The following is a 24,324-nucleotide window of genomic DNA, read 5'->3' on the forward strand; positions in this document are numbered from 1 at the left end:
AGTACGATGAAACGCAGTGAGTTCAGTACGATGAAGCACAGTGAGTTCAGTACGATGAAGCGCAGTGAGTTCAGTGCGATATTGCAGTGAGTTCAGTACGATGAAGCACAGTGAGTTCAGTGCGATGAAGCACAGTGAGTTCAGTGCGATGAAGCACAGTGAGTTCAGTGCGATAACGCAGTGATTTGAATGTAAGAAATGATCTTGCTATTTTCTGTAATAACATAATCCTTAATGTACTGACGGGACCTCTCTGTCCCAGGCCTTGATGTACGAATAGCATTGACGTCGGTTACGGTTAATGTATCCGTATACAAAAAGGTTAGTTAGAAGTGCGATGGTTTTTTTTTTTTTTGTTTCAGCGACCATTTGGTTTTTGACTTTGACTGGCCAGACTTATGATCCGCTGAACGCTTTCCGTCCTCCAATTCAATTCAAATTCCTTCCTTCCTTCGCTCCTTATAATAATCTATTGTAAATTTAACTTAAAGGTCATAATCAAATAAAAAAAAATATAACAGGTCACGATTTAATTGGTATGAAAAGTAAAACGGTTTTGATGCGAAATTTTTGGGTGTATTCTTTATATGTCTAACCCCTGTGCATGATTCATGTTTGAAATGCAGTTGATCGTGCATGTCAGTGCTGTTGCGGGTACTTCATTCATTCAAGTTTACGAGAAGTGTCATGAGTGTCAGTGCTGCTGCCTCCATCGTCTGAAGACACAACATTCTCCACCACCCCTTTCACCAACCTCTTGTACACTCCATACCCTATCCACCAACTCCATACGACGTTCATACCAAAAAGTAGGAGTAGGAGTACGTAAAAAACCGTCATGGATGGCAGGTCAGCATACCTCGGCATGTCCACAAACAACGACCTTAGAATCCAAAATGGGTATAAAACCAATCTTGTACAAACCCAAAGGATCACGAACGACGCGAAGACGTAGTCTATTACTCTCTCTTCCTTGAAGTAGCGCAGAATCCTGCCCAACTGCAGGGGTATGTCGCCGCACTCGTGTACAAATAAGATAATGCTACCCACTCTTACGTAGTTGCATTTCCACGAGCAAACCAACAGAAATATGGTACATATATGATGGAGGTATGCCAGGTTTGCATCTTTGCCGTGACTATACCTGAACTGCCAGATTGTCTGCTCCCAATAGAAAGCACAACCTATCATGTAGTACCACCACAGTTGGGTATCTACTTGATGGTAGGGGAAGTTTTGGTAGCATATGGTAATGTCCCACAACCAAGGTTTGGACAGCATCACATAACAACCATACGCTGTAATCAGAGTATGGTACAACAATATAAAAGAACTGTCTTGAAATTTATCAAGTTTGCTCAGTTTTCCAACATTGGACCTTTTCCTCAACCAACTCTCTACTTGTCTTTTTGACATTTGGAGCGACACGGAAGTCTTTTCTAAAACTTTACGAGGCATTACTCCTTTACTTTCTAGATAACGGGTCTCTAGCTGGGGAATCTGTGGCAGAGGCTTGTGTCTCCTGTAAGGGAGTTGCCAGTATTTGGCGATCGGTTCAAGAATAAGCGGGTTCAAGATGTAGCTTCTGAAGAGGATTAGCAGTATTGACAGAATTACTGGGACCACCAAAATATCCCTGAATTCAGGATAAACTCCCCCATCTCGAGGGTGCAAATCTTCCCATTCCATTCCTCGGGGAAGCCAGTAGTTGGCATTCCAGACCACAGCGTCCAGCGTGTCGAGAAGGCTTGTAACCTGCCCAAGTATAGGTAACGTCAGTAGGTGAAGAGCTTTTCAGCTACTGTAATACAACTTAGATATTTTTCTTTTTGTATTAGTCAGTATTACATAAATGAGGATAAAAAATTTAAATAATTAAATGTGCGGAAACGCTTTGCTGCCGATGCTAAATGATTATGAATCGTAATTTTAATAAAAATGTATCTGTTAACAAATAAATCCAATAAATTAATGTATTTTTAGGAGTATATTGTTTCGAAGCATACACACATGTTCATAAAATAGTTATTCAATGGAACTAAATGATTCACTAGCTGTTAATGAATAAAATGAACTGGAAAACCAATCAACCAATTTTGGATAAACGTCGGTTAGTGACCGGTTTACAATTAATGGCCTACTGTGATGATGGCCAACTGGTGATAAGTAGCAGTGGCCTGGTGACAGTTGTCTTGTGCATGGGCATATTTTCTATTCACGTCAGATTTACGTTTTCTTGTACTAATTGGTCTCCTAATTCTCGTCTCGAAGTTTCAAATAAGTTAGTTGAAATAGAGGTAATTGCCATACACCAACCATGGTGGCATCCATGGGGCTCGGTGGATTGAATGATGGTCGTCCTTCAAGTTCGTAAACTCGGGCATTGGTTGAGAAACCCAATCTGTGAAAGTGGTGCCTTGTGTTAGAACAATATCGAAACTCGCTGCACAGATAACTGCGCCACATACGTACTTTACCACGAACTACTCACTATACCACAAACTGCACTACATGCTGCATCACATACTGCACCATCAACTGTACCTCATACTGCATCACAAACTGCACAATACGCTGCACCACACACTCATGATCTTATGATGAGTTTAGGACTTCGTAGCCCACGGTCAAGCTGATGCCTTCGTCGTCCTCCGTCTCCGAGTCTTCGCTAGGCAGGTCACCCCGCCCTCGGGTCTCGGATGTAACGGTGGACGTGTTCCGTCTACTTGCTCTCCTTAGAGCCAGCTGATGCAAGATGCTGTTGCTTGTCACCTGCTGAGGGTAGTTTCCCATTGCTGGACAATCCGGGATCTTTCTCAACCAATTGTCCAATTGTCCAATCGTCTCTTGAATGTTGCAGGGGTAAATTCCCTTCCTCTCAGCACTTTTAACAAGGCATTAAAGAGCCTCGGTCCTACCACGGACAGTGATCCCTTACGAAGAGCCTGTACTCTGCGGCTCGGTTGGAGGAACTTTGCACAACCTGCCCCTCCTTTCGTTGTAATGTGTAACTATTCTGATAGACTCGCATTCAAAGTTGGGAGCCAGTCCGATTATCGTCTTCCAAGTGTACAGTATGATATACCTCTCTCTTCTTCTCTCAAGTGAGTACAGTCCCAGGTGTTTCAGCCTGTCCCAGTAGTCCAGGTTCAGCTTCCTCATGCCGCTGATCCTGTACGCGAAAGTTCGCTGCACTGCCTCCAGTTTTCGCACCGCACCCGCCTAGCTTGAGCGGCGCCCAAAGCTGACAGCAGTATTCAATATTGGAGAGCACGAGGGCTCTGAAGAGTGTAATTATTGGCGCTGCTCATCTTGTTCGAAATATCCGCCAGATCCACCCCATCGTTTGTCTCCCTCGCGCAACTATTTCCTGGATGTGGTCATCGAACGTGGCTTCAGTACACATCAACATACCGAGGTCTCGAACTAGTTGCTTCTCTTCAATTTCTGTGCCATCTGATGCCAAGTAGTGATGTGGATCTTTGTGCCAACTCTGTATCTCATTACTTCGAACTTGGTGCCGTTGAATTGCATGTTATTCACTAGGCCCCAATCATAGATTGTCGTCAAGTCGTCCAGTAACCTCTCGCAGGCCATGTCCTCTGTGATCTTCATCAGCACTCTTGTATCGTCCGAAAATGACGATGTAGATGCGTGGGTAAGTTCTGAGTCGATATCGGCGATGTGGATGAGGAAGAAGGTCGGTCCAAGCAGGATCGGCACACCGTTTTTCACCTTCGCTTCTCTTGATTTCGAGTTTCCAATTGCGCCAGCTTGTACTATATTTGCAAAGAAGTTGTGGATCCATCCTAACAGGTTTCTTCCTACACCCAACAGTCTCAGCTTTCTGAAGAGCACCCCATGTTCAACTTTGTCAAAGGCTTTAGCAAAGGCCAGGTATACTACGTCCACGCAAGCTCCCTCCTCCAGTAGGGAGATAAGGGGTTAATGGTGTTCCAGTAACTCGACAAACAAGAACGATTACCTCGGAAACCATGTTGTCCGTTATTAACTTATTTTACAGGTCAGCCTCTTCCATATACCGGACAAGCCTCCTGACCACTACCTTCTCAAAAATCTTGAGCACATGTGAGGTCAAGGGTACAGGTCTGTAATTTTGGGGTCTGTCCCTCGCCCCACCCTTGTGGATTGGCGATATCAGTCCTACTTTTAGGCCCTCGGGAATAATTCCCTCCATCATCGAGGCTTTCCAGAGCATTGTGAGCGGAGCCTTCAGTGCTCCAACAAACTTCTTCAACAACACTGCCGGAATTCCATCGGATCCTGGTGCTGAGAACGTAGCCAATTATTTGATACTTATTTCCATATCTTCTGGCCCAAACTCAATGTTCTCCAACCCCCATCCTCCTGGCAGTTCTTGGAGAACTTCGAGTTCATTCTCCTCCCTTGAGTAGCGGGGGTTACTGAACACTGATTCAAACCGCGATCCCAGTAACTCACACATGCCCTGGTCATCTCCTACAATGACTTCATTATCCTCAAGCGGGCCTACTGGCGTCTTTATTTTTGCCTTGGACTGGGCGTACACTGCACCACAAGCTGCACCACACACTGCGCCACACACTGCACCACAAGCTGCACCACACACTGCGCCACACACTGCACACACACACTGCACCACACACTGCACCACACACTGCACCACACGCTGCACCACACACTGCACCACACACTGCACCACACACTGCACCACACACTGCACAACACACTGCACAACACACTGCACTACAAACTGGACCACATTCTCCAGCACCCCAAATTGCACCAGTTATGATTCACACTGCGCCATCGTAAACTAGTGACGCCATAAATTAATAAGGTCATAAATCAGTGTCACCATAAACTAATGCAACCATAACCAGCGTCGCCAAAAAGAACAGCTACCATTAACTCTTGACACTATATAGTGGCACATAAACTACCGCCACCATAAACTAGTGTCACCACACGCTTACTGATGCATGTATTAATAGCGTATCTTGTGAAGAAAGATAACGAAGATAAGATAAAGGACGCCTGTGAGCTGTAATGATTGCCATTAACGGGCGCGGCAGCCATTAGCGGGCACAGGAGCTATAAACAGGCACGGCAGCCATAAACAGGCGCGGCAGCAGCCATAAGCAGGCACGGCAGCCATAAACAGGCACGGCAGCCATAAACAGGCACGGCAGCCATAAACAGGCGCGGCAGCCATAAACAGGCACGGCAGCCATGAACGGGCGCGGCAGCCATAAACGGGCACGGCAGCCATTAACGGGCACGGCATCCATTAACGAGCACGGCAGCCATTAACGGGCACGGCATATACAGGGTCATCAATATTTAGCGTTACAACTTTGAGTGGTTAGAACTATGAAATGAAACACAATTGTGAATGTTTGAAAATGTATTTATGTAGGCAGAGGTTCAGAGATACAATTCCCACAATTTCATTCAATATGCCCACCATCTGCTTCAATAACGAGTTTTAGACGCTTAGAGAAAGTCTTACACGAGTCACGAATGACTCTCTGCGGGATTTTGGCCCACTCTTCAGCAGTTTGACCTCTAGGGCGTCCAAACTGCTATGGTGAACGGCCGAGACCTTGCTCTCAAGGTATATGACCAGATCCCAAAATCCAGAGGATTCAGATCGGGTGACGATGAGGGCCATTCATCTTTGGTAATGAAGTGGACATTCTCGGACAGCCACTCCTGAGTCGAGTTGGCCCCTTGAGATGGTGCAGGGTCCTGCTGGAACGACCAGGGGCGTTTTTTGAAGTGCTTTCGTGTCCAGGGCAACAATGCACCAACAAGGATGGCATCTCGATAGTTCTTCTGATTCAATTTCACCCCTTTGTCAACAAAAAAAGAGGGGACTCCTTGAGGACTTCACTGATATCTTCTCATCACTGAAAACGAGGTTTGGCAACGTGCCATCATGAATGCGGGAAAGAAGAATCTTGGATCTTGGATCTTTTGGAGGCGTTTGTCAACAACTTGAGCAGACAGTTGGTGTTTTTTTGACATGCTTGAATGGGGACAACTTTAGGTCCTTCCGGAGAACAGTCGACATGGTTCCATACGGCACATTTGACGGTTTTGCGAGTGTTTTGATTTTGAAAAAAAATGTAACGCTAAATATTGATGACCCTGTACTAGGCTTAAGAGCATTCGGATACGTGTCAGCCGCTAGTGTCTGCTTCGACCGGCCCTGCAGTGCAGCCCCCTAAGCAGCTTGCAAAGATCGGACTCGACTCGGACCTATCCTTATCATACTCAGGACATTAAGTAAGTAGGAAAGAAGAATCTGACCAGAAGCTGAAATTGAACTGGTGGCCAAGCGTACCCAGATTAACTCTAAAACCAATTAGCGATTATCGGGCAGAAGCTTTAGTCGTTACCCGAATGTTGGTTGGGCTCATAGAGAAGCCATTTGAATAGACGGCAGTCACGAAGTTCGCGATAACTCAGCTATGGTTCAAGGTCACGAGGTAGTAGTTGGCAGCACAACATCCTTAGTATCTCTTTCCGATGTTAAGTCCCGGGCCACGCTGTAACGCGGAATAGTAACTCGCCGCCCTCAGCGTCTGTCGACCAAGGTCCTGGGAGGTAGACTTTGCTTGCACCATCAGTTAGCAGGAAGCTATTTGTCAGCATTTTCCTTTATTAGCAACAAGAGTTATTGTGACAGGGGATCATTGTCTGTACTATCAGTTAGCAGCAACAAGATGGCTGCCACTCGAGGGCAGAGGACCGCTGATAAGAGATTAGATGATGAGGGTTGCTCGTCCCAGCGGCCGCGCAGTCATACAGCTAGTAGGGGTCTGCTGGACTTGCGGGACTAGGATGTACGCTAGAGACGAGAAGGAATAAGTGATACTTGGGATGATTTTTAGGGGGGATAATTTTTAGGGATGTAGGGGTAATAAGGGAATGTGAAATACGAGGGCGTGAAAAACGATTTGGGTGAAAGAAGTTGCAGTATTTGGATAGACGAAGAAAAACAGCGTGAAGAACTGGGGGGCGTGGAGGAAGTGGCATACGTAAGGAAGATTAAAGCGTTCAGTTGTACCTGTGAACACCATAATCTCGTGATCGCCGTGCAATACATCGCATTGCGGAGTAGCTCGACCTCAGATAATATCAAATCTACGTTCCGTTCCATGTCTATCGTTGTTGACTTCCTAACTACCGTTGTTGACTTCATAAAATACATTTGTTTGCCATGCATATGGTAAACAAATTTTCATTTGTTTTCCCATTTTCATGTCCAGCTTCATGTCTACTGTTCGTGTCTGTCATTAATTCACCAATCGTGTATGCAGCAGAGCCTGTCCCTCACACCAAGGATGATGTAATTGCTGTCGTATTAAAGGCCTTGGTATCCTTTGGTTTACTTTTCAGTATCTGCTCTATCATCAGGTATCAGGGATACAGACATTACAGAGGTCCCCTTAAGACGCATCGAGATGCTGACTGATAAGACCGCCGTGCTGCTGGGAGCCCTAGCTTGCTGTGAGTCTGAGTCGTGTATTTGTGTCCTAGCCCGCCGTGAGTCGTGCGTGTGTGTACTAAACCCTTTCGTGTAATGTGTGTTTTCTGTGTATGATTCATGTTGTGCTAGTGAGGATTACTGACGAACTGGCCTGCGAGAGGCTACTGGTTTACTTGTCGACAACCTACGACTGGGCCCTAGTGATGGTACTTGTCCAACCTAGCTGGTCCGTAACTTTTCTTGCCAGAATTGTGATAAAAATTGTAAAACTGTGCACAATATTCCGATCATACCATAGAGCTGTAGTCCGAGGACAGTGTCAGCGGAAAGATCCATTCCCGCGGTGGGGCCAAAGTTTTTCAATTCTATGCTGATGTATGATGTATCTAAGAGGAGGAAGTTCACCCTTGAGAACTTCAAGAGACGACTGTATACATTCCTGTAGCACAATCCTGGATCGCCCGTCTCTCCCATCCAACTATCAGCAAAAATTAACAGCATCTTGCATCAGCTGGCTCAACTGAGGGCAGATTCCCGCTAAAAACGTTCTTTGTCATTAATAATGAAAAAACTGGTGTTTTGTGCATGGCGTGGGACTGTATCTTTCGGTTTCTGCGTCTGTGCGTGTGTGCACTTTGTGTGTTAGTGCACTTTTGTGTTTGTACCTCCTGTGTGGGGTACTTAAATTTGCGTATATGCCTGCATAGATAGTCACATCCAAAATACACGGCAAGTGTATAAAATAAACTAATTTTTTGAAATTTGCTTCTCTGGAGGCAAACGAATCTATGGTTAGGCAATTGAAAAAATCAAGTATTTTAGTCCAATTTGTCCTTAACCCTCACCACTCATATCTCACCCCTCAGTTATTATCCCTCAGTATTTGTGGTTGGGGGTCAGTACGCCCCCACATGGGAGTCGCTGGACCAACGCCCCCTGCCCCCTTGGTACGACCAGGCCAAGGTGGGCATCTTCCTGCACTGGGGGGTCTTTTCGGTGCCCTCGTTCGGGGGCGCCTGGTTCTGGTACAACTGGCAAGGTGGGGGTTCGTCTACTAGTATTCCAGTAGTAACCTGGATTAGTGGTAGATTAATCTAGTTGTTAGCTAGCAGTAGTTTTGGATATTCCAGTTGTAATATTGTAGTAGTCTTGTAGTCACATCTTCGACCGCAGGGTTATGTTCAGAAAAATATTCAGAATAAAACTACAGCTCCGAGTTCCATCGTCGAAAAGGCGTTGAAATGAAAGATAGCTGAGGTTTCTAGCCTCAAAATAATTAGTGAAATTTTTTTCATATAATCCGTAATACAAACCACTTACGCTGTAACCACTTACGCTGTATGTTCTCAGTCTGTTGGAGTACATTTACAAATTTTAGGCTTGATATGCCAATATTAGGATTCAAGCACCTAGACAAATAAATGGGCCATATTATCCAAACCATGACGAAATTTTGGGTGCTTAGCGCCCTATTGCCGCGCCAATCAGGGCCAAATTATTTTCACTAGGGTAAAAAGTACATCACTATTTGGGCATCGTCACCCATTTCTCTGGGTGTGGGTAATCCATAATCATCCTCTACAGAGAAGCAGCTGCAGGAGTACGTAGACTTCATGAAGACCAACTACCCTCCTGGGTTCACATACCAGGAGTTCGCCCCGCAGTTCAGGGCAGAGTTCTACGATCCGGCGCAGTGGGCCTCGATTTTCAACGCGTCCGGGGCCCGGTACGTGGTGCTGGTGAGCAAGCACCACGAGGGCTTCACCAACTGGCCCTCCAATGTCTCCTGGAACTGGAACTCCATGGACGTCGGGCCGAAGAGGGACCTGACGGGTGAGGTCATTAATTGTTGTACGGAACCTGATGATTCAGGTTGACGGGTAGGGCTAAAACTTGTAATCATACGGAACCTGACGATTCAGGTTGATGGGTGCGTCTAAAACTAATGATCCTACGAAACCTGATTATTCAGGTGTATCATTCAGATAAATTAGCGGCTTTTTAGCAGATGCTGATGTACTTTATGCCGCTTGGTCATCCTCATCAAGTGTGGCCCAGCAAAGGGCATATCAATATTACGTTCGTTCTCTGATCATGCAGCGAGTAAGAAAGAGTCACTATTTGGACAAGACGACCCATACATTTTGCGAGTGTACGATACATGACGATTCCGATATTCAATGAGAGGTATGAGGGGTTCATGCTTTAAATAGTGATGTGCTTTTTGCCTCAATTTTGGTCAACCTGACTTTAGGCATACCATGTACATTGTACATCAGGTGAACTGGCGCAGGCTATTCGCTCCAAGTACCCACACATGCACTTCGGGTTGTACCACTCTCTGTATGAATGGTTCAACCCAACCTACCTGCAGGACAAACTCAACCACTTCAACACCACCACCTTCGTCACCCAGAAAACTGGGCCAGAGCTCAGAGAACTCGTAAGTCGCAAGTCATTCAGCCAATTGAATACATTCTGGGTAATTGCTGCATTTGCTCGTGTTTACTGGCAAGTTAGTTAAGCAAATCCCTTATTATTTTCTATAGGTCTTTTATAAGTTTTCACGCCTTTTAATAAATTAAAGCTTATTAGGATTGGTATTTGTAAATAACGCCCCCCATATAGAATGACTGCTGCCATTGAACTGCTGCTCGTATGGAATGGCCGCTAGAAAGAATTTGATAAGGAACGGAAGCATTTATCAAATGATCGCTTAAAAGGAAAGCCGGAATTTGAGAAATGAAACACTTTCGAGAAGTAGCTCAATGTAAGAAATGAACTTTTTGGATGCGGAATTGTTTTCCACAGAACTACCTAAGCAGACTATGCTTTGGGAGCAGACTATGCTTTGGAAGCAGACTATGCTTTGGAAGCAGACTATGCTTTGGAAGCAGACTATTCTTTAGAAGCAGACTATGCTTTGGAAGCAGACTATGCTTTGGAAGCAGACTATGCTTTGGAAGCAGACTATGCTTTGGAAGCAGACTATGCTTTGGAAGCAGACCATGCATTTTAAGCAGACTATGCGGTACCTGACTACCAACGGTGCAGGTGCACCGGTACCGTCCCGATGTGCTGTGGTCTGACGGGGACTGGGAGGCGCCAGACAGTTACTGGAATTCGACGGGATTTCTGTCTTGGCTTTTCAACGACTCGCCCGTCAAGCAGACGGTCGTCGTCAACGACAGATGGGGCCAGGGTACCATCTGTCAGCACGGCTCCTTCTACACCTGTCACGACAGATACAATCCAGGTGCGTAGCTCAGTGCAAGTCGTTAAAATCATATACGAAATTAATCACGCTCATTCTCTAATCAACTTATGCATATATTATTATTTAACTTTAACTTTATATCTATTATTTCATATATTATTATTATATTATATGAATTTTTTTATATTATTATTTATTATTTCATATATTTATTATTATATTATTTCATATATTATTATTTAATTTAACTTTATACTATTTAACTTTACCCCCCTCCTCCCCAGGCACCCTGCAGCCCCACAAGTGGGAGAACTGCATGACACTGGACCGTCTCGCGTGGGGCTACCGACGCAACGCCCCCGCCACCGACATACTCTCCACCCACGACCTCCTCACCCAGCTCACCCAGACCGTCAGCTGCGGGGGTCAGTGACACTATATATACTTGTATAATTTGTATATAATTGATATGTGTAGATTGATGGCTAACTATCGGACGGCGGCTGGATGAAGGTGATCAGGAATATACGTAGTATCCTCGATTCTATCATTTTGATGGTATCATTGATAGTATCATTCATAGTATCATTGATAGTATCATCTATAGTATTATCGGTAAGACCATCCATAATATCAACTGTAATCGAGTAACATATTCTCATCCTCATCCCCTTACTTGACATCCCTTTTACCAGAGCTTCTTAAGCCACTCATATTCCGTATCCCCTGAACTCATCCCCTCATTTCCCCGCGTACTCCCCACCAGGCAACCTGCTGGTGAACGCTGGCCCCACCCCCGAGGGGACGATCCCCCCCATCATGGAGGAGAGGCTGCGGCAGATGGGGACGTGGCTTAGCCTCAACGGGGAGGCAATCTACGCCACCTCCCCTTGGGGCGTGCAGAACGATACCTTCACCCCGGGCGTCTGGTAAGGAACCTCGTGTTTTCCACTGCGAAACAGTAATAATATTTAATTATATAAAGAAACATTTATGAACAATAGTGTCAATGTTCAGTAATAATGTTATTCTTGAATTATAATTTGTCAGTAATATGTAATATTGACTTTTCCACAATTTATATCCAGATTGCTAACTTTTTCAAAGGTCATTATGTCACATTTCTAAATGTACTTTTATAAATTTTCACGCCATCCGTAATACTATTTGTTTTTTTTTTTCGAAATATAGTCATACAGTCAACTATGAAGTACCATAGCTTTACTTAGTACTAGGTACTAAATGACGTCAGCCAGTTGACGATGCAGTACCACCGTACCACGCAGGTATACAAGTACCAGTACTGCGGTATATGCCCTGGTGCTGACATGGCCGGCTGACGATCTACTCACTCTGGGTTCCGTCAGCAGCACAGTCAGCACCTCCATCACCGCCCTCACTGACCGCCAGCTGCAGCGTCAGCTCCAGGTTATCTAGCCTTCATCGTCTACCATTTATTACTTTATATTGTATACTGACGCTCGTCAGTGTAGCTGTAGATTTTTATTTACGAAAATGTTAATGTTCTTTTTCATCATAGTTGGTGTGTTGAAAGTAATTCTTTTCTAGTCATTATGAATGATTAACTAAATTGAAGCTCCACCTGTCGGCATAGATCACAATGCCATTTGCAGGGCGCAAGTTTTTCCATTATGCACTTCATTTCTCTGATTATAAACTAATGTAAGTAATTTTTTCTCTAAAATAATGTAATGATGATGTTTATAAATTATTTCAGTTCAAGGAGGTGTCTAAAGGGCTGCAGATTGCGCTTCCCCCGCAGTCCTCCCTAGCTTCCCAGTGGGTGTGGGTGCTGAAAATGCGCGATGTCTTGCCCGTACAACAGTCACCCCTCAATCAAGATACGTTTTCTTCTGAAGAAAATTACAAAGAAAACTACTACGCCAAGCTCATACAGGGACAAATTCGCAATGTTTTCCTGTAGGATTTCTTTCATAAGACAACGATCGCTCCTTTGAACATTCGGTGCTTATTATCATGTATCCACCTAATTTTTAACTAACTAATTTAATTGATTAAAATTTGCAAAAAATATTTATAGTAGTAAGAAGTAATCGCTTACGTCTTCTGATGTAAAACGTCACTGCAACGTAACTGCAATAGCAATACTTCACGTTATTTAGCGCTGAATGCACAGATTAATGAACAAATAGTACGTTGATCTTGTTTGTAAGTGTGGGAGTTTTTTGTTGTTATATCTTATTCTACGTTATTTTGAATTGAAATTATTTTCGAGTGTGGTTTGAACGATTAAAATAACCTTAATGGCTTTCATTAAATAAGTTAGCAAATCATAGGCCAGATTTTATCTTTAACATGTCAATGGCAGAATTCGAACGCTCTGAAAAATGAACGGCTCATATTGTCCAAATAGTGACACACTTTCTTAATACAGCACGAGCAGACAGCGGACGTAGCACTGATACGCCCTTTTGCCTGGTCCAACTGGGTCACGATGACCCACGCGGAGGAGAAAAGTGTATCAAAAATTTTGACGAATTGTCTTGCTCAGTTATTTGAGTGAATTTTTTTAAACGGAAATCAGATATTCTAATAATCGATCCGTAGCTTATTGAGTATAGAATACCTAATCTTCTACGAAATATACGCCTGAAAAGCAAAAGTTTTTTATATTTTTTTTCTCTTCGTGAATTTTGTACGACAGTTGTTTTGAATTTTTGCGTTTCGCTATCGTGATTAATTTTATAACAACACTTGATACAAAAAGCTACAAAACAATAAATTAGCGAAAAATGTTAGCGTCTCGAACCCGAATAAAAAACCCGAAGCTGAAACTTGCCGTTCAATTCACAGCTTGATCGTGAACCGCAATAAACATGAGGTAGAATTCAATTCTCGAATTCAAAAAATAAGTTTCAAACATCACGAATAAATAATTAATAAAAGGCTTATTCACCGCGCATTTGGTTCAACCCTCGCCTGCATATGAGTTTTTGTCTGTACCCGGGGTTCAGCCCTCTAACGTATAGGGGTTATTAACCTTACCCGGGGTTTAGCCCTCGCCTCACAGGGGTTATTTACCGTGCCCGGGGTTCAGCCCCCGGCACCTGAGAATAAACCTGTGGCAGTTGGCAGCTGAGCGGGCTTCCCTCAGTGCCGCTCCGGCGTTCATAGAGAGTGGTTATGTGTGTGTCGCCGCTTGAATTATCGACGTAAAATGTCGGCCATTAATAGCGAACTTGAAAGCCGGCATCAAAACTTCGATAAATCGTTTAGATTTAAATAATTAAAATGCTCTTTCTGTATTAATGGTCATCAGTAATTATGATCCAAGTATTATTTTTAAAAAGAAACTAGTTTCTCTTGGCGTTGCCGAGCTCTGCATTAGGTCACATGTTATTTCCACTTGACTGCCCTCGAAATGCGTGCATTTCCCCTCATAAATGTGAGGGCAAAATATAACTCACTTCAACATCTGAGTTAGCAGTAAATGCCACATCAAAGTGAATACGGTAGAAACCCCTCGAACCCCTCGGATTGGGATTCGGTCTTTTTATATTTTTGTGATACATGAGAAAGGGTGAGGGTATCAGGTGATCAAGTGAGGGTATCAGGTGATCAAGTGAGGGTATCAGGTGATCAAGTGAGGGTATCAGATGATCAAGTGAGGGTATCAGATGATCAAGTGAGGGTATCAGGTGATTAACTGTGGATAGCCGACATTTATAAAATGATGGCTGGTAATGAAGAAATGAAAGTGGATTTAAATTGCGCGTAATTAAGCAAATATAGTAATTAATTAATTTAGCATGGTCGGTAATTAGGTTAGTAATATGGCGTAATTGAGTAAGGGTAGATGGTAATTAGTTAATATAGCAGGTTATGAACTGTGAGTTCCTGTAATAGGGGAGTGATGAATTGATTTAATGTGGTAGGAGGTAATTTTATAAAGATAACGGGTGATAGTAACAAAGGAGATGTTTAATCGAGGGAAGAGGTGATTAAACACAATAGACAGTAGGCAATTGAAGAGAGAAGGAAATTTATTATTTTTTTATAATATATTTATTTAATATAAGACAATGAAAATGTAATTAAGTTCGCTAGAGAGTTAATTAATTGAGGATATCATGTAATTAAATTGGTTATCTGGTAACTGGAATGCTATTCTAGTCCGAGCGAAAGGTGATTGATTGGTGGAATATATAATTAAGACGAGGTTGTAGGTGATTATATGAAGGTGATGACATAGTGAATATTTTACAGGGTCAAATGTTACTACCGTAACCCCTATCATCAGTGTCATCAGTGACAGGGTTAACAGGATTAACAAGTTACTGCCGTAACCCTTATCAGGGTCATCAGTGACAGGGTTGGCGGGGTTAACATAAATCTTAACCTGCGCTTCGCACTACATAAAGGTAAGCATCTTTAGGGTTAATGAGTGAGAAAATGAGTGTGCATTGAGTGGGGTTAATGTATGGCAGTAATGCTAATGAGTTGGAGGTAATGAATGGCAGTTACCCTAACACAGTTCGGGGAGCGCCTATATAGGCTTCGGCCGAAAATCGCTGCACTCGGCGCAGAGTTATTCTGGGTCTGATTGGCCACCTGATAGAAATCAACTTCTGATAAGAATCTCCTTTCCGACTTAATGATGAACTAACAAGTGTGTCCTGGTAGAATGAAAAGTGTGTCCAGGGAGCACGACAAGTGTGTCCTCAAACTCAGGGTATGAGCTCCCTAACAAAATTTTGGTGCGGCCCGACTTTGCATCAGGTGCCGCCTATGACTCGGGGAGCACGTAAATCAGCCGCTAATGTCGCTAATATCCGCTTCGACTCATGGTTTGAATGCCAGCCTTTGGCCAGCTTATTAACTTATTAGATTAATTTGGTGCCGAGCAGAGGTGGGCAGTAGCGCGCTACATGCAGCGGCCGCTACATTTTCAGTGAAGGTAGCGGTAGCGGCGCTACATTTAAGCAATTGTAGCGGTAGCGGAAGCGCCCGCTACATTTAGAGCATGAAGCGGTGGCGGTAGCGGCCGCTACATTTCAAAGTAGCGCTGCCCAGCTCTGGTGCCGAGTGTAGTAACTATTCGACCGAAGCCTAGCCGTTCCCCAAATTTTGTTAAGGATGCCTCTCTGGTTGGCGGCGAGGGGGGGGAGCGCTGGTGCGTGGGAGGAGGGTGAGGGGCAGGGTGTGTGGGTGATGGGTCAAGTGAGGGTAGGGAGGGAGGTGGGGGAGTGAGTGTAGGGGTTGTGGGCTAAGTGAGGGTGGGGGGGTGCCCAAAATAGTGCATCGTCAGTGCCATGGCCACTGACCCTCTAAGGGCGATCTTGATCTTGCCGCGTGGCACTGAGTGGCGTATGGCACTGGGTAGCGTATAACACTGATGGCGAGTGGCACTAAGCAGCGAGTGGCACTGAGTTGCGTACGGCACTGAGTGGTGGGTGGCACTGAGTGGTGGGTAAAGTAGCTACACTGCGGAACAGCTACATCAAGTTACAGTGAACAGAGTTACAGCTACACCGTATTTTACAGAGTTACAGCTACGCCGTATTTTACAGAGTTACAGCTACACCGTATTTTACAGAGTTACAGCTACAACATCCCCCCGCCAGGTAAACAATTCTAAACGAAAATTATATTGTTATTTTATTATTAATTAAATTTAATTACAAAAAGGTAAATGTTTCGTTACTGAAGTCTCTCAGAAAAATCGATGGGTGTATTGTTCAAATTGTGTCACACAAACTTGGTAACTTTGACCTACACGCAAGAAGAAATGCATCGATATTTGGACAAAGCGTCTCAGATTTCTCTGTGTGTATTATTTCCTGTGATTTCTTTACTTGCTCCTACGAGCCATTATTTTTCCTTTTATTTTTAAAATCCATGCGAGGAATTTTATAATATTTTTTTTTTCAAGCAGAAGCTGCTTCTATCGTGCTTTCTTCAATTATTTTATACCATTAATTTCTTAATCACCCTTATTAACGCTTGATATTGGTACAAAAAGAAGTCAAATCAGAATAAAATTAAACTGAGACAATAAAATAAAATAAAATTAAACTGTTATGATTAAGAAGGCTTCTCGTCTCCCCTCAGGCTGCGCTTCCCTCCCGCCCCCCGCAGCGTCCCCCCGCAACACCCCCACAGCCAGTTCAGCCCCCCAGCAATGGCGTTCCAGTCACGTCACCCAGTTTAGGGGATTACATGCCCCCCTTCATTAATCGGGTAAATGGGGGAGGGTAAAGTCAGTGGGTATTGGCCTAGTTAAGGGGAGCGTCTACCCTAAAATTTTAGATTTTGGCTTTTCCGGTTTTTAGTCTCATCTTAAAGCTGACATTCTGACCTATCCAATGGTACCAAAATCATCTCTGTACGTTGATTTATGAGTTCACGACAGATCATGAAAGGCAGGGGGCTGGGGGAGTTCTTTAACAAATAGAATAGGAGGAAATTAGCTGCTGAGCACTTTAAATAGAGTGTCTGCTTCAGCTGCAGCCCAGTTACCCCGCCTGGCGTCGTATGAGGAGGTGTGCATGCAGTCGCTCCCACCATCCTTGAGTGGATTCAAGCTCCAGAAACGTTTAGTTTCGTATCCTTGCTACATTGAGTGCCTATTGTGGTGCGCGCGGGACTTTTTCGGGCTGTACTGAACATTCGCACTTATTGTCAAGGCAAACCTATCTCCTCCTAGAGTTTTGAAGCTACAGCGATGAGACATATGCCATTCGATTCGTAAATAAAATCTCTAGAAACTATCCGGTAATTTTTTTCGATTTCGTTATAGCTTGGATTGTATTTTTCAAAAAGTGGGGGCAGAGGGTGGAAAATTTGAAATTTTTGGGAAAATTTCGGAAAATCCCCGCCCCCTCCTCCCGAACAAATTCGAAATTCGGAAAAATGATATAAAAGATTTTAGATATGATCGTTACAAATCGAATGATACGTGTCTCGATGTCGTAGCACGATATTTGTAGGAGGAGATAGATTTTTAAAGTACCCCCTTTTTCGCGGTTTTCTATGAATTTCACGTTTTCTTTCCTTTCTTTCGAAAAATTTACATGAACAAAAAGTTCTTAGATTTCTGTTTTACATATGTGTACCAAGTTTCAAAATGATCCGTATGTAAATGAAAAAGTTTTCAAAAGAGTGAGACGGTCCCCTTAAGCTGGTAATGATGAAGTAATGGCCAGGTAGTAAGGAAGTAGAGGTAGAGACAATAAGGGTAATGGGGTAAAAACAAAGTTAAAATTTTAAGCAGTGTTTGAGCCGGGCTGACTTGAACAGTTCAGGGCAGGCTAGAAGCAGCGACAGAGCAGGCACGTCCCTTTTTCAGGGAAGAAAAAGTATAATAGTATAAGTATATAATAGATGAAAGCTATGCTATTGGGGCAGGTGATGTAAATCCGGCTTCAAACCTGCTGGTATGCGGCAGGCATGCTTTATCATGCTCAAAACCTACTCCGACCCTGCTCTGCAGCTTTATTTGGCGCAGATTCCTGCTCCAAACCTGCTCTGTAGCTATCTTTAATCGCCGCAGGCTCTTGCTAGAATTTTAACTGGGAAGGCAATTCAGTGGTATTTATTTAGGGTCACTAAGGAATGAAGAAATTTACCATTAATAGAAGATAATTATACAGGAGCAGCAGCGGCAGTTTCGACCATCACCTCTTCTTCTGCCCAACTACTCCAGCGAGGTAATAAGTCCGTTAATTCAATCACCTATCTATTCTCACTAGTTGATACCATCAGTTCAATCACCTAACTATTCCTCTTAGTTTATATGAAACTGAACTTGAATATTTTCAACTTTATATTTATAAGGGTGGCTGAACTAAAAATACTCGTAGAAGCTAGATAAACCAGGGAAATCATAAAGTTGCATCAAAAGCAAGGATCTATGCATGAACTAGTAAAATACTAGGATGGCTGATATCCAAACTAATTACTTTCTACTTAATAACCACTTTACTTGCTATCCTGCGTTGACTACCCTTCAAGTAATACAGTGGCGGAAATGGTTATTCGACCACCCAGTTTTCTCTAAATATTTTTTCTTGTACGAAAAATACGGAATTCTAATTATACGAGGTTAATCTACGCTTAAAAACGGTTCCGACGATAGGCGAAAAAAAAAATTTTTCTCGAGAAATATGAGAAGAAATTATGAAAATTAGAATAACCTAGGTGAAAATGATTATAAGACCACGATATGCTTTGTTCTATTTTGGCATCTTTCTGTAATATTTTCACTTTAAAAAGTACGGCAACATAAAGAATATTCTGATTTTTGCCATTTAGGGTGCTTATGGTGTACTTCGAGTGTAGTTCAGTGTTCTCATTTATATTTTTTTTTAAGTAAAAAAGATGCCAAATGGGACATGACTTACAGAGGACGAGAAGGCGTAGATTTTGGCCTTTGTGAAATGCAGTAGAACCTAACGGGACATCGCAATGGGAAGAAAACGCTCAAAACCCATTGTACCTTCAATTTTTGCTAATCCGGACGTCTACGGATGAAAAACGCACCCTGGACCCACCCCAAAATTAACCGACAGGGATCTTAGGAGACTGTTTTCTGAGGCTTCTAAAGTTGGAGCTACCTCTACTTCTATAAAATTGACCACTGGAGTTGATATGACAGCACGACGCATCCGTCAGATATTGTATGACTCGAAAAATTCAAGTACATAAAGCGGAAAGATGTCCCTATGCTTTTAAATAAATGCATATTATCAACCGACTAAAATTTGTTTAAAAAAATTGCTTACTGGTGAGGGATGGCTCAAGATTATCTTCAATAATGAAAAAAGTTCAATCTTGATGGTCTAGATGGATGGCAATATGCTATTGGCACCATTGGCACCGCCTGGACCGTGAGCCTGAATTATTTTCCAAGCGGCAATATGGTGTTGGTTCGGTCATGGTTTGGGGGGCGTTTAGCCGAAAAGGGAAAACAACTCCAGCTATTTTACGTGGGCTGCAAGATTCAGAGGTTTACAAGCACACGCTGTTTTACCAACTTCTCCCTTTTGCCGATGAGAAACATGAGTTATCACATGTTTTCCAGCAAGACAATGCTTTGATTCGCACTTCAAAGTCAGTTATCAATTAAGGGGTTCCTAGAGCAGAATATTACCCTGTTGCCGTGGCCAGCACTATAGTCCTGACATCAACCCCATTGAAAACATATGGGGCGTCATGGCGAGAAATGTTTACCAAAATGAGCGCCGGGTCCAATCTATGATCGAGGGACCTGAGCACGGCTATCCTTCGTTCCTCATAATATTCCTCAAAAGACTCTGGATTATTTGGTAAAATAGCATGGAGAGAAGATGAATTGAGGTAATTAAGGCGAAAGGAGGTAAGTTTGCCTATTAAAACGAGTATATGGGATTCAAACACGGAAAAACATATCTAGGTCTTATAACCATTTCCAATAAGGTTTTTCTAATTTTCATAATTTCTTTTCATATAATTTGAGAAGATTATTTTTTTCGCATATCGGCGGGACCGTTTTTAAGCGTAGATTAACCTCGTATACATAGACTTCTTTATTTTTTTGTGCAAGAAAAGTATTTAGAGAAAACTGGGTGGTCGTGTAGCCATTTCCGCCACTGTACGTACTGATCTCGTTAAGTTAATCAACCTCAACTCCATGGAGAGCAATCTTTTAGAGTTTAGTCGATAGCGTGTTAGAATATTGACTTTTCTTCAGCTACATATTGACTTTTTTTTCAGGTAATAAACTAGCCATAATTATGGAAGTTACTAAGGTATTTAAGGTCTAACTGAGCCTCATTGCAGGAGGGCCGGACGCCCCCCATTACCCGGCACGGCTCCCTCAAGGTCAGCGCCCCCCTCGGTTGCTGCTTAATGAATTGCTTTATTGCTTAATGAATTGCAATACTGCTTGATACATTAATATCCTGGTTAAAGAATTGCTTCACTGTTTGATAAATTGCTTCACTGCTTGATAAATTACTTCACTGCTTGATAAATTGCTTTACTGTTTGCTACATTGCTTCACTGTTTGATAAATTGCTTCACTGCTTGATAAATTACTTCACTGCTCACTAAATTGCTTCACTGCTCGCTACATTTCTTCACTGCTCGCTACATTTCTTCACTGCCTAAATGTCTGAAATAATTGCTATTCATGTACCTACATATTTGTTGCGTTGTTCTGAATTATTAATGATAATAGTAAACTAAATTTATGGGCAGGATACCGTAGAGTTATTCGATATTCTGTTGAAGCTAGCGTGCTAGGGACCTTTATTATATTTGAATTAAACTGTTGAAAATGGCCAAGTAATTTTGCCTAAAAGATAGGAGAGGAAGGAACGAACTGGCTCAAAATTTCATATTATATTTTGCAATTATTATCTGTATATTTATTTTAAAAATACGCATTTATTTTTTCGCATTTTGGACCGGAAGTCAAATGAGAGTTTCTTGTAAAATTTGGGTTTAATTTGTTTTATTTATATAGCATTGATTAGTTTCAAGATCATTGATTTAATTAATTCTAAATGTTCGAATTTTCGGCATAAGGATTAAAATGTTTGAAGTATTATTATCGTCATCGATCTAACCAGCTTTTTTATTTAGAAACAAATACAATATTTCAACGTGTCAAGACGTGTCAAAAAGTGTCAGAGTGTCGAAAAGTGCCAACGTGTCAAAAAGTGTCAGCGTGTCAAAGGTATCAGAGTGTCAAAAAGTGTCAGCGTGTCAAAAAGTGTCAGCGTGTCAAAAAGTGTCAACTTGTCAAAAAGTGTCAGCGTGTCAAATAGTGTCAACGTGTCAAAAAGTGTCAGCGTGTCAAAGGTATCAGAGTGTCAAAAAGTGTCAGCGTGTCAAAAAGTGTCAGCGTGTAAAAAAGTGTCAGCGTGTCAAATAGTGTCAGCGTGTCAAAAAGTGTCAGAGTGTCAAAAAGTGTCAGCGTGTCAAAAGTGTCGGCGTGTCAAAAAGTGTCAGCGTGTCAAAAAGTGTCAGCGTGTAAAAAGTGTCAGCGTGTCAAAAAGTGTCAGCGTGTCAAAAAGTGTCAGCGTGTCAAAAAGTATCAGCGTGTCAAAAAGTGTCAGCGTGTCAAAAAGTGCTAACATGTCAAAAAGTGTCAGCGTGTCAAAAAGTGTCAGCGTGTCAAAAATTGTCAGCGTGTCAAAAAGTGTAAATGAGTCCAAAAGTGTCAGCGTGTCAAAAAGTGCCAACTTGTCAAACAGTGTCAGCGTGTCAAAAAGTATAGCGTGTCAAAAATTGTCAGCGTGTCAAAAAGTGTCAACGTGTCAAAAAGTGCAAGCGTGTCAAAAAGTGTCAGCGTGTCAAATAGTGTCAACGTGTCAAAAAGTGTCAGCGTGTCAAAAGGTATCAGAGTGTCAAAAAGTGTCAGCGTGTCAAAAAGTGTCAGAGTGTCAAAAAGTGTCAGCGTGTCAAAAGTGTCAGCGTGTCAAATGTGTCAGCGTGTCAAAAAGTGCCAACTTGTCAAAAAGTGTCAGCGTGTCAAAAAGTGCCACCTTGTCAAAAAGTGTCAGCGTGTCAAAAAGTATCAGCATGTCAAAAAGTGTCAGCGTGTCAATAAGTGTCAGCGTGTCAAAAAGTGTCAGCGTATCAAAAAGTGTCTGCGTGTCAAAAAGTGTCAGCGTGTCAAAAAGTGCCAACTTGTCAAAAAGTACCAATTTGTCAAAAAGTGTCAGCGTGTCAAAAAGTACCAGCGTATCGAAAAGTGTCAGCGTGTCAAAAAGTGCCAAGTTGTCAAAAAGTGTCAGCGTGTCAAAAAGTATCAGCGTGTCAAAAAGTGCCAAAGTGTCAAAATGTGCCAACTTGTCAAAAAGTGTCAGCGTGTCAAAAAGTGTCAGCGTGTCAAAAAGTGCCAACTTGTCAAAAAGTGTCAGTGTGTCAAAAAGTGCCAACTTGTCAAAAAGTGTCAGCGTGTCATAAAGTATCAGCGTGTCAAAAATTGTCAGCGTGTCAAAAAGTGTCAGCGTGTCAAAAGTGCCAACTTGTCAAAAAGTGTCAGCGTGTCAAAAAGTATCAGCGTGTCAAAAAGTGTCAGCGTGTCAAAAAGTGTCAGCGTGTCAAAAAGTGTCAACTTGTCAAAAAGTGTCAGCGTCTCTAAAGTGTCAGCGTGTCCAAAAGTGTCAGCGTGTCCAAAAGTGTCAGCGTGTCCAAAAGTGCCAGCGTGTCAAAAAATGTCAGCGTGTCAGAAAGTGTGAGCGTGTCAAAAAGTGTCAGCGTGTCAAAAGTGTCAGCGTATCAAGGTGTCAGCGTGTAGAAAAGTGTCAATTTATAAGATGTGTTAACAGAAAGGGTTCTCACTGCTCACTGTTCTCTGCCCACTTCTCACTGCCCACTGCTTGTAAAAAGTGTCAGTGTGTCAAAAGTATCAATTTACAAAATGTGTTAACACTTGTTAAACCCCCCCCCCACCCCGCCACCAGCAGGAGCATCGCGCCCCCCAGATCACCAGGCAGTTGTCGCTCAACGCCAGGGAGAGGAGCTTGGTGAGTCAACTTGACTCACTTAATCAACAGACTCATGCGATTACTTTAATGAGGTCACCACGCCACTATTATGCTAGTTATTTATATTACCAGATTAATATATCACACCATATACTGGCGTGACTGGGAGGTTATACCATATACCAGGTTATACTGGTTAGCAATACCATATACTGGCTATATTACCAGGTTATACTGGTAACTGCAATACCATATACTGGCGTGGCTGAGAGGTAATAATGGTTATACTGGTAAGATATTTATCATGTAAATGATCATTAGGGTGGCTCAGTGGTTACAGTTCAGAGTACCAAGATTGGCGCAGAGACGCGCGGGTTCGATCCCAGCTCTGTGCGCCAGTTTCTGGTCAGAATCGGCGAGGAGGCCGGGCGGTTAAGCATAGCAGAATTGTAGCAGTGAGTTGCGAGTTCGAGACCGCAAAATGCTGAGAATGTTCTACAATGTTTGTAATCGGCGACAGGCCTACGGCCTAATATACACTGAAACCGCTATTATTATTATTATATTATTATTATTATTACTATTATTATTATTATTATTATTATTATTATTATTATTATTATTATTATTATATTATTACAACACCAGGGGCTGCCGGGATCTCCTCCCATCTCGCGTCACAACTCCGTCAAGCTGAGGGAGCGCGTGAGTTACCCTCATTACTTTTATTACCCTCACTACCCTCATTACCCTCAAGCCAATTCCTCTCACTAGCCTCATTACTCTGAGTACCTTTATTACCCGCATTACCCTTATTACCCTCATTATCCTCCTTACTCATATTAAGTTCATTACCCTCAATACTTCAACTACCCTCATTCCCATCACTACCCTCATAACTGTAATTTCCGCATCAACTCCAGTGAATCATAAGACGTTTCAACAAATAAGTATCACTTAACCCTCACCAAAACTCTACCCTCACCACCACTCTACCCTCACCACCACTCACCCCTCACCCCCACTCTACCCTCACCACCACTCTACCCTCACCACCACTCTACCCTCACCACCACTCTACCCTCACCCCCACTCTACCCTCACCACCACTCTACCCTCACCACCACTCTACCCTCACCACCACTCTA

The 24,324-nt window shown here is 42.9% G+C and overlaps 2 protein-coding genes across 2 annotated transcripts in view; one reads left to right on the forward strand and one right to left on the reverse strand.

Annotated features, from left to right (window-relative positions):
- The window catches only part of LOC108679149 (alpha-L-fucosidase), a 14,170-nt gene extending 1,027 nt beyond the window's left edge, over nucleotides 1-13,143 (forward strand). The window contains exons 2-10 of the mRNA XM_018167729.2: nucleotides 7,426-7,518; nucleotides 8,379-8,537; nucleotides 9,083-9,331; nucleotides 9,778-9,941; nucleotides 10,553-10,754; nucleotides 11,000-11,140; nucleotides 11,482-11,644; nucleotides 12,002-12,143; nucleotides 12,454-13,143. Of these exons, the coding sequence (XP_018023218.1) occupies nucleotides 7,473-7,518; nucleotides 8,379-8,537; nucleotides 9,083-9,331; nucleotides 9,778-9,941; nucleotides 10,553-10,754; nucleotides 11,000-11,140; nucleotides 11,482-11,644; nucleotides 12,002-12,143; nucleotides 12,454-12,660 (1,473 nt within the window). The 5' untranslated portion in view covers nucleotides 7,426-7,472 and the 3' untranslated portion in view covers nucleotides 12,661-13,143. The remainder of the gene's footprint in view (nucleotides 1-7,425; nucleotides 7,519-8,378; nucleotides 8,538-9,082; nucleotides 9,332-9,777; nucleotides 9,942-10,552; nucleotides 10,755-10,999; nucleotides 11,141-11,481; nucleotides 11,645-12,001; nucleotides 12,144-12,453) is intronic.
- On the reverse strand, nucleotides 516-2,411 carry LOC108679150 (ceramide synthase 6). Its single transcript, XM_018167730.2, has 2 exons — nucleotides 2,317-2,411; nucleotides 516-1,755 (listed from the first exon to the last, which is right to left on the reverse strand). The coding sequence occupies exons 1-2, from the start codon at nucleotides 2,329-2,331 to the stop codon at nucleotides 664-666; spliced, it is 1,107 nt and encodes a 368-aa protein (XP_018023219.1). The 5' UTR covers nucleotides 2,332-2,411; the 3' UTR covers nucleotides 516-663.
- Nucleotides 13,144-24,324: the final 11,181 nt, after the last annotated feature.

This window comes from Hyalella azteca, unplaced genomic scaffold (assembly GCF_000764305.2).
Source record: "Hyalella azteca isolate HAZT.00-mixed unplaced genomic scaffold, Hazt_2.0.2 contig5036, whole genome shotgun sequence".
Taxonomy (NCBI): Eukaryota; Metazoa; Arthropoda; class Malacostraca; order Amphipoda; family Hyalellidae; genus Hyalella; species Hyalella azteca.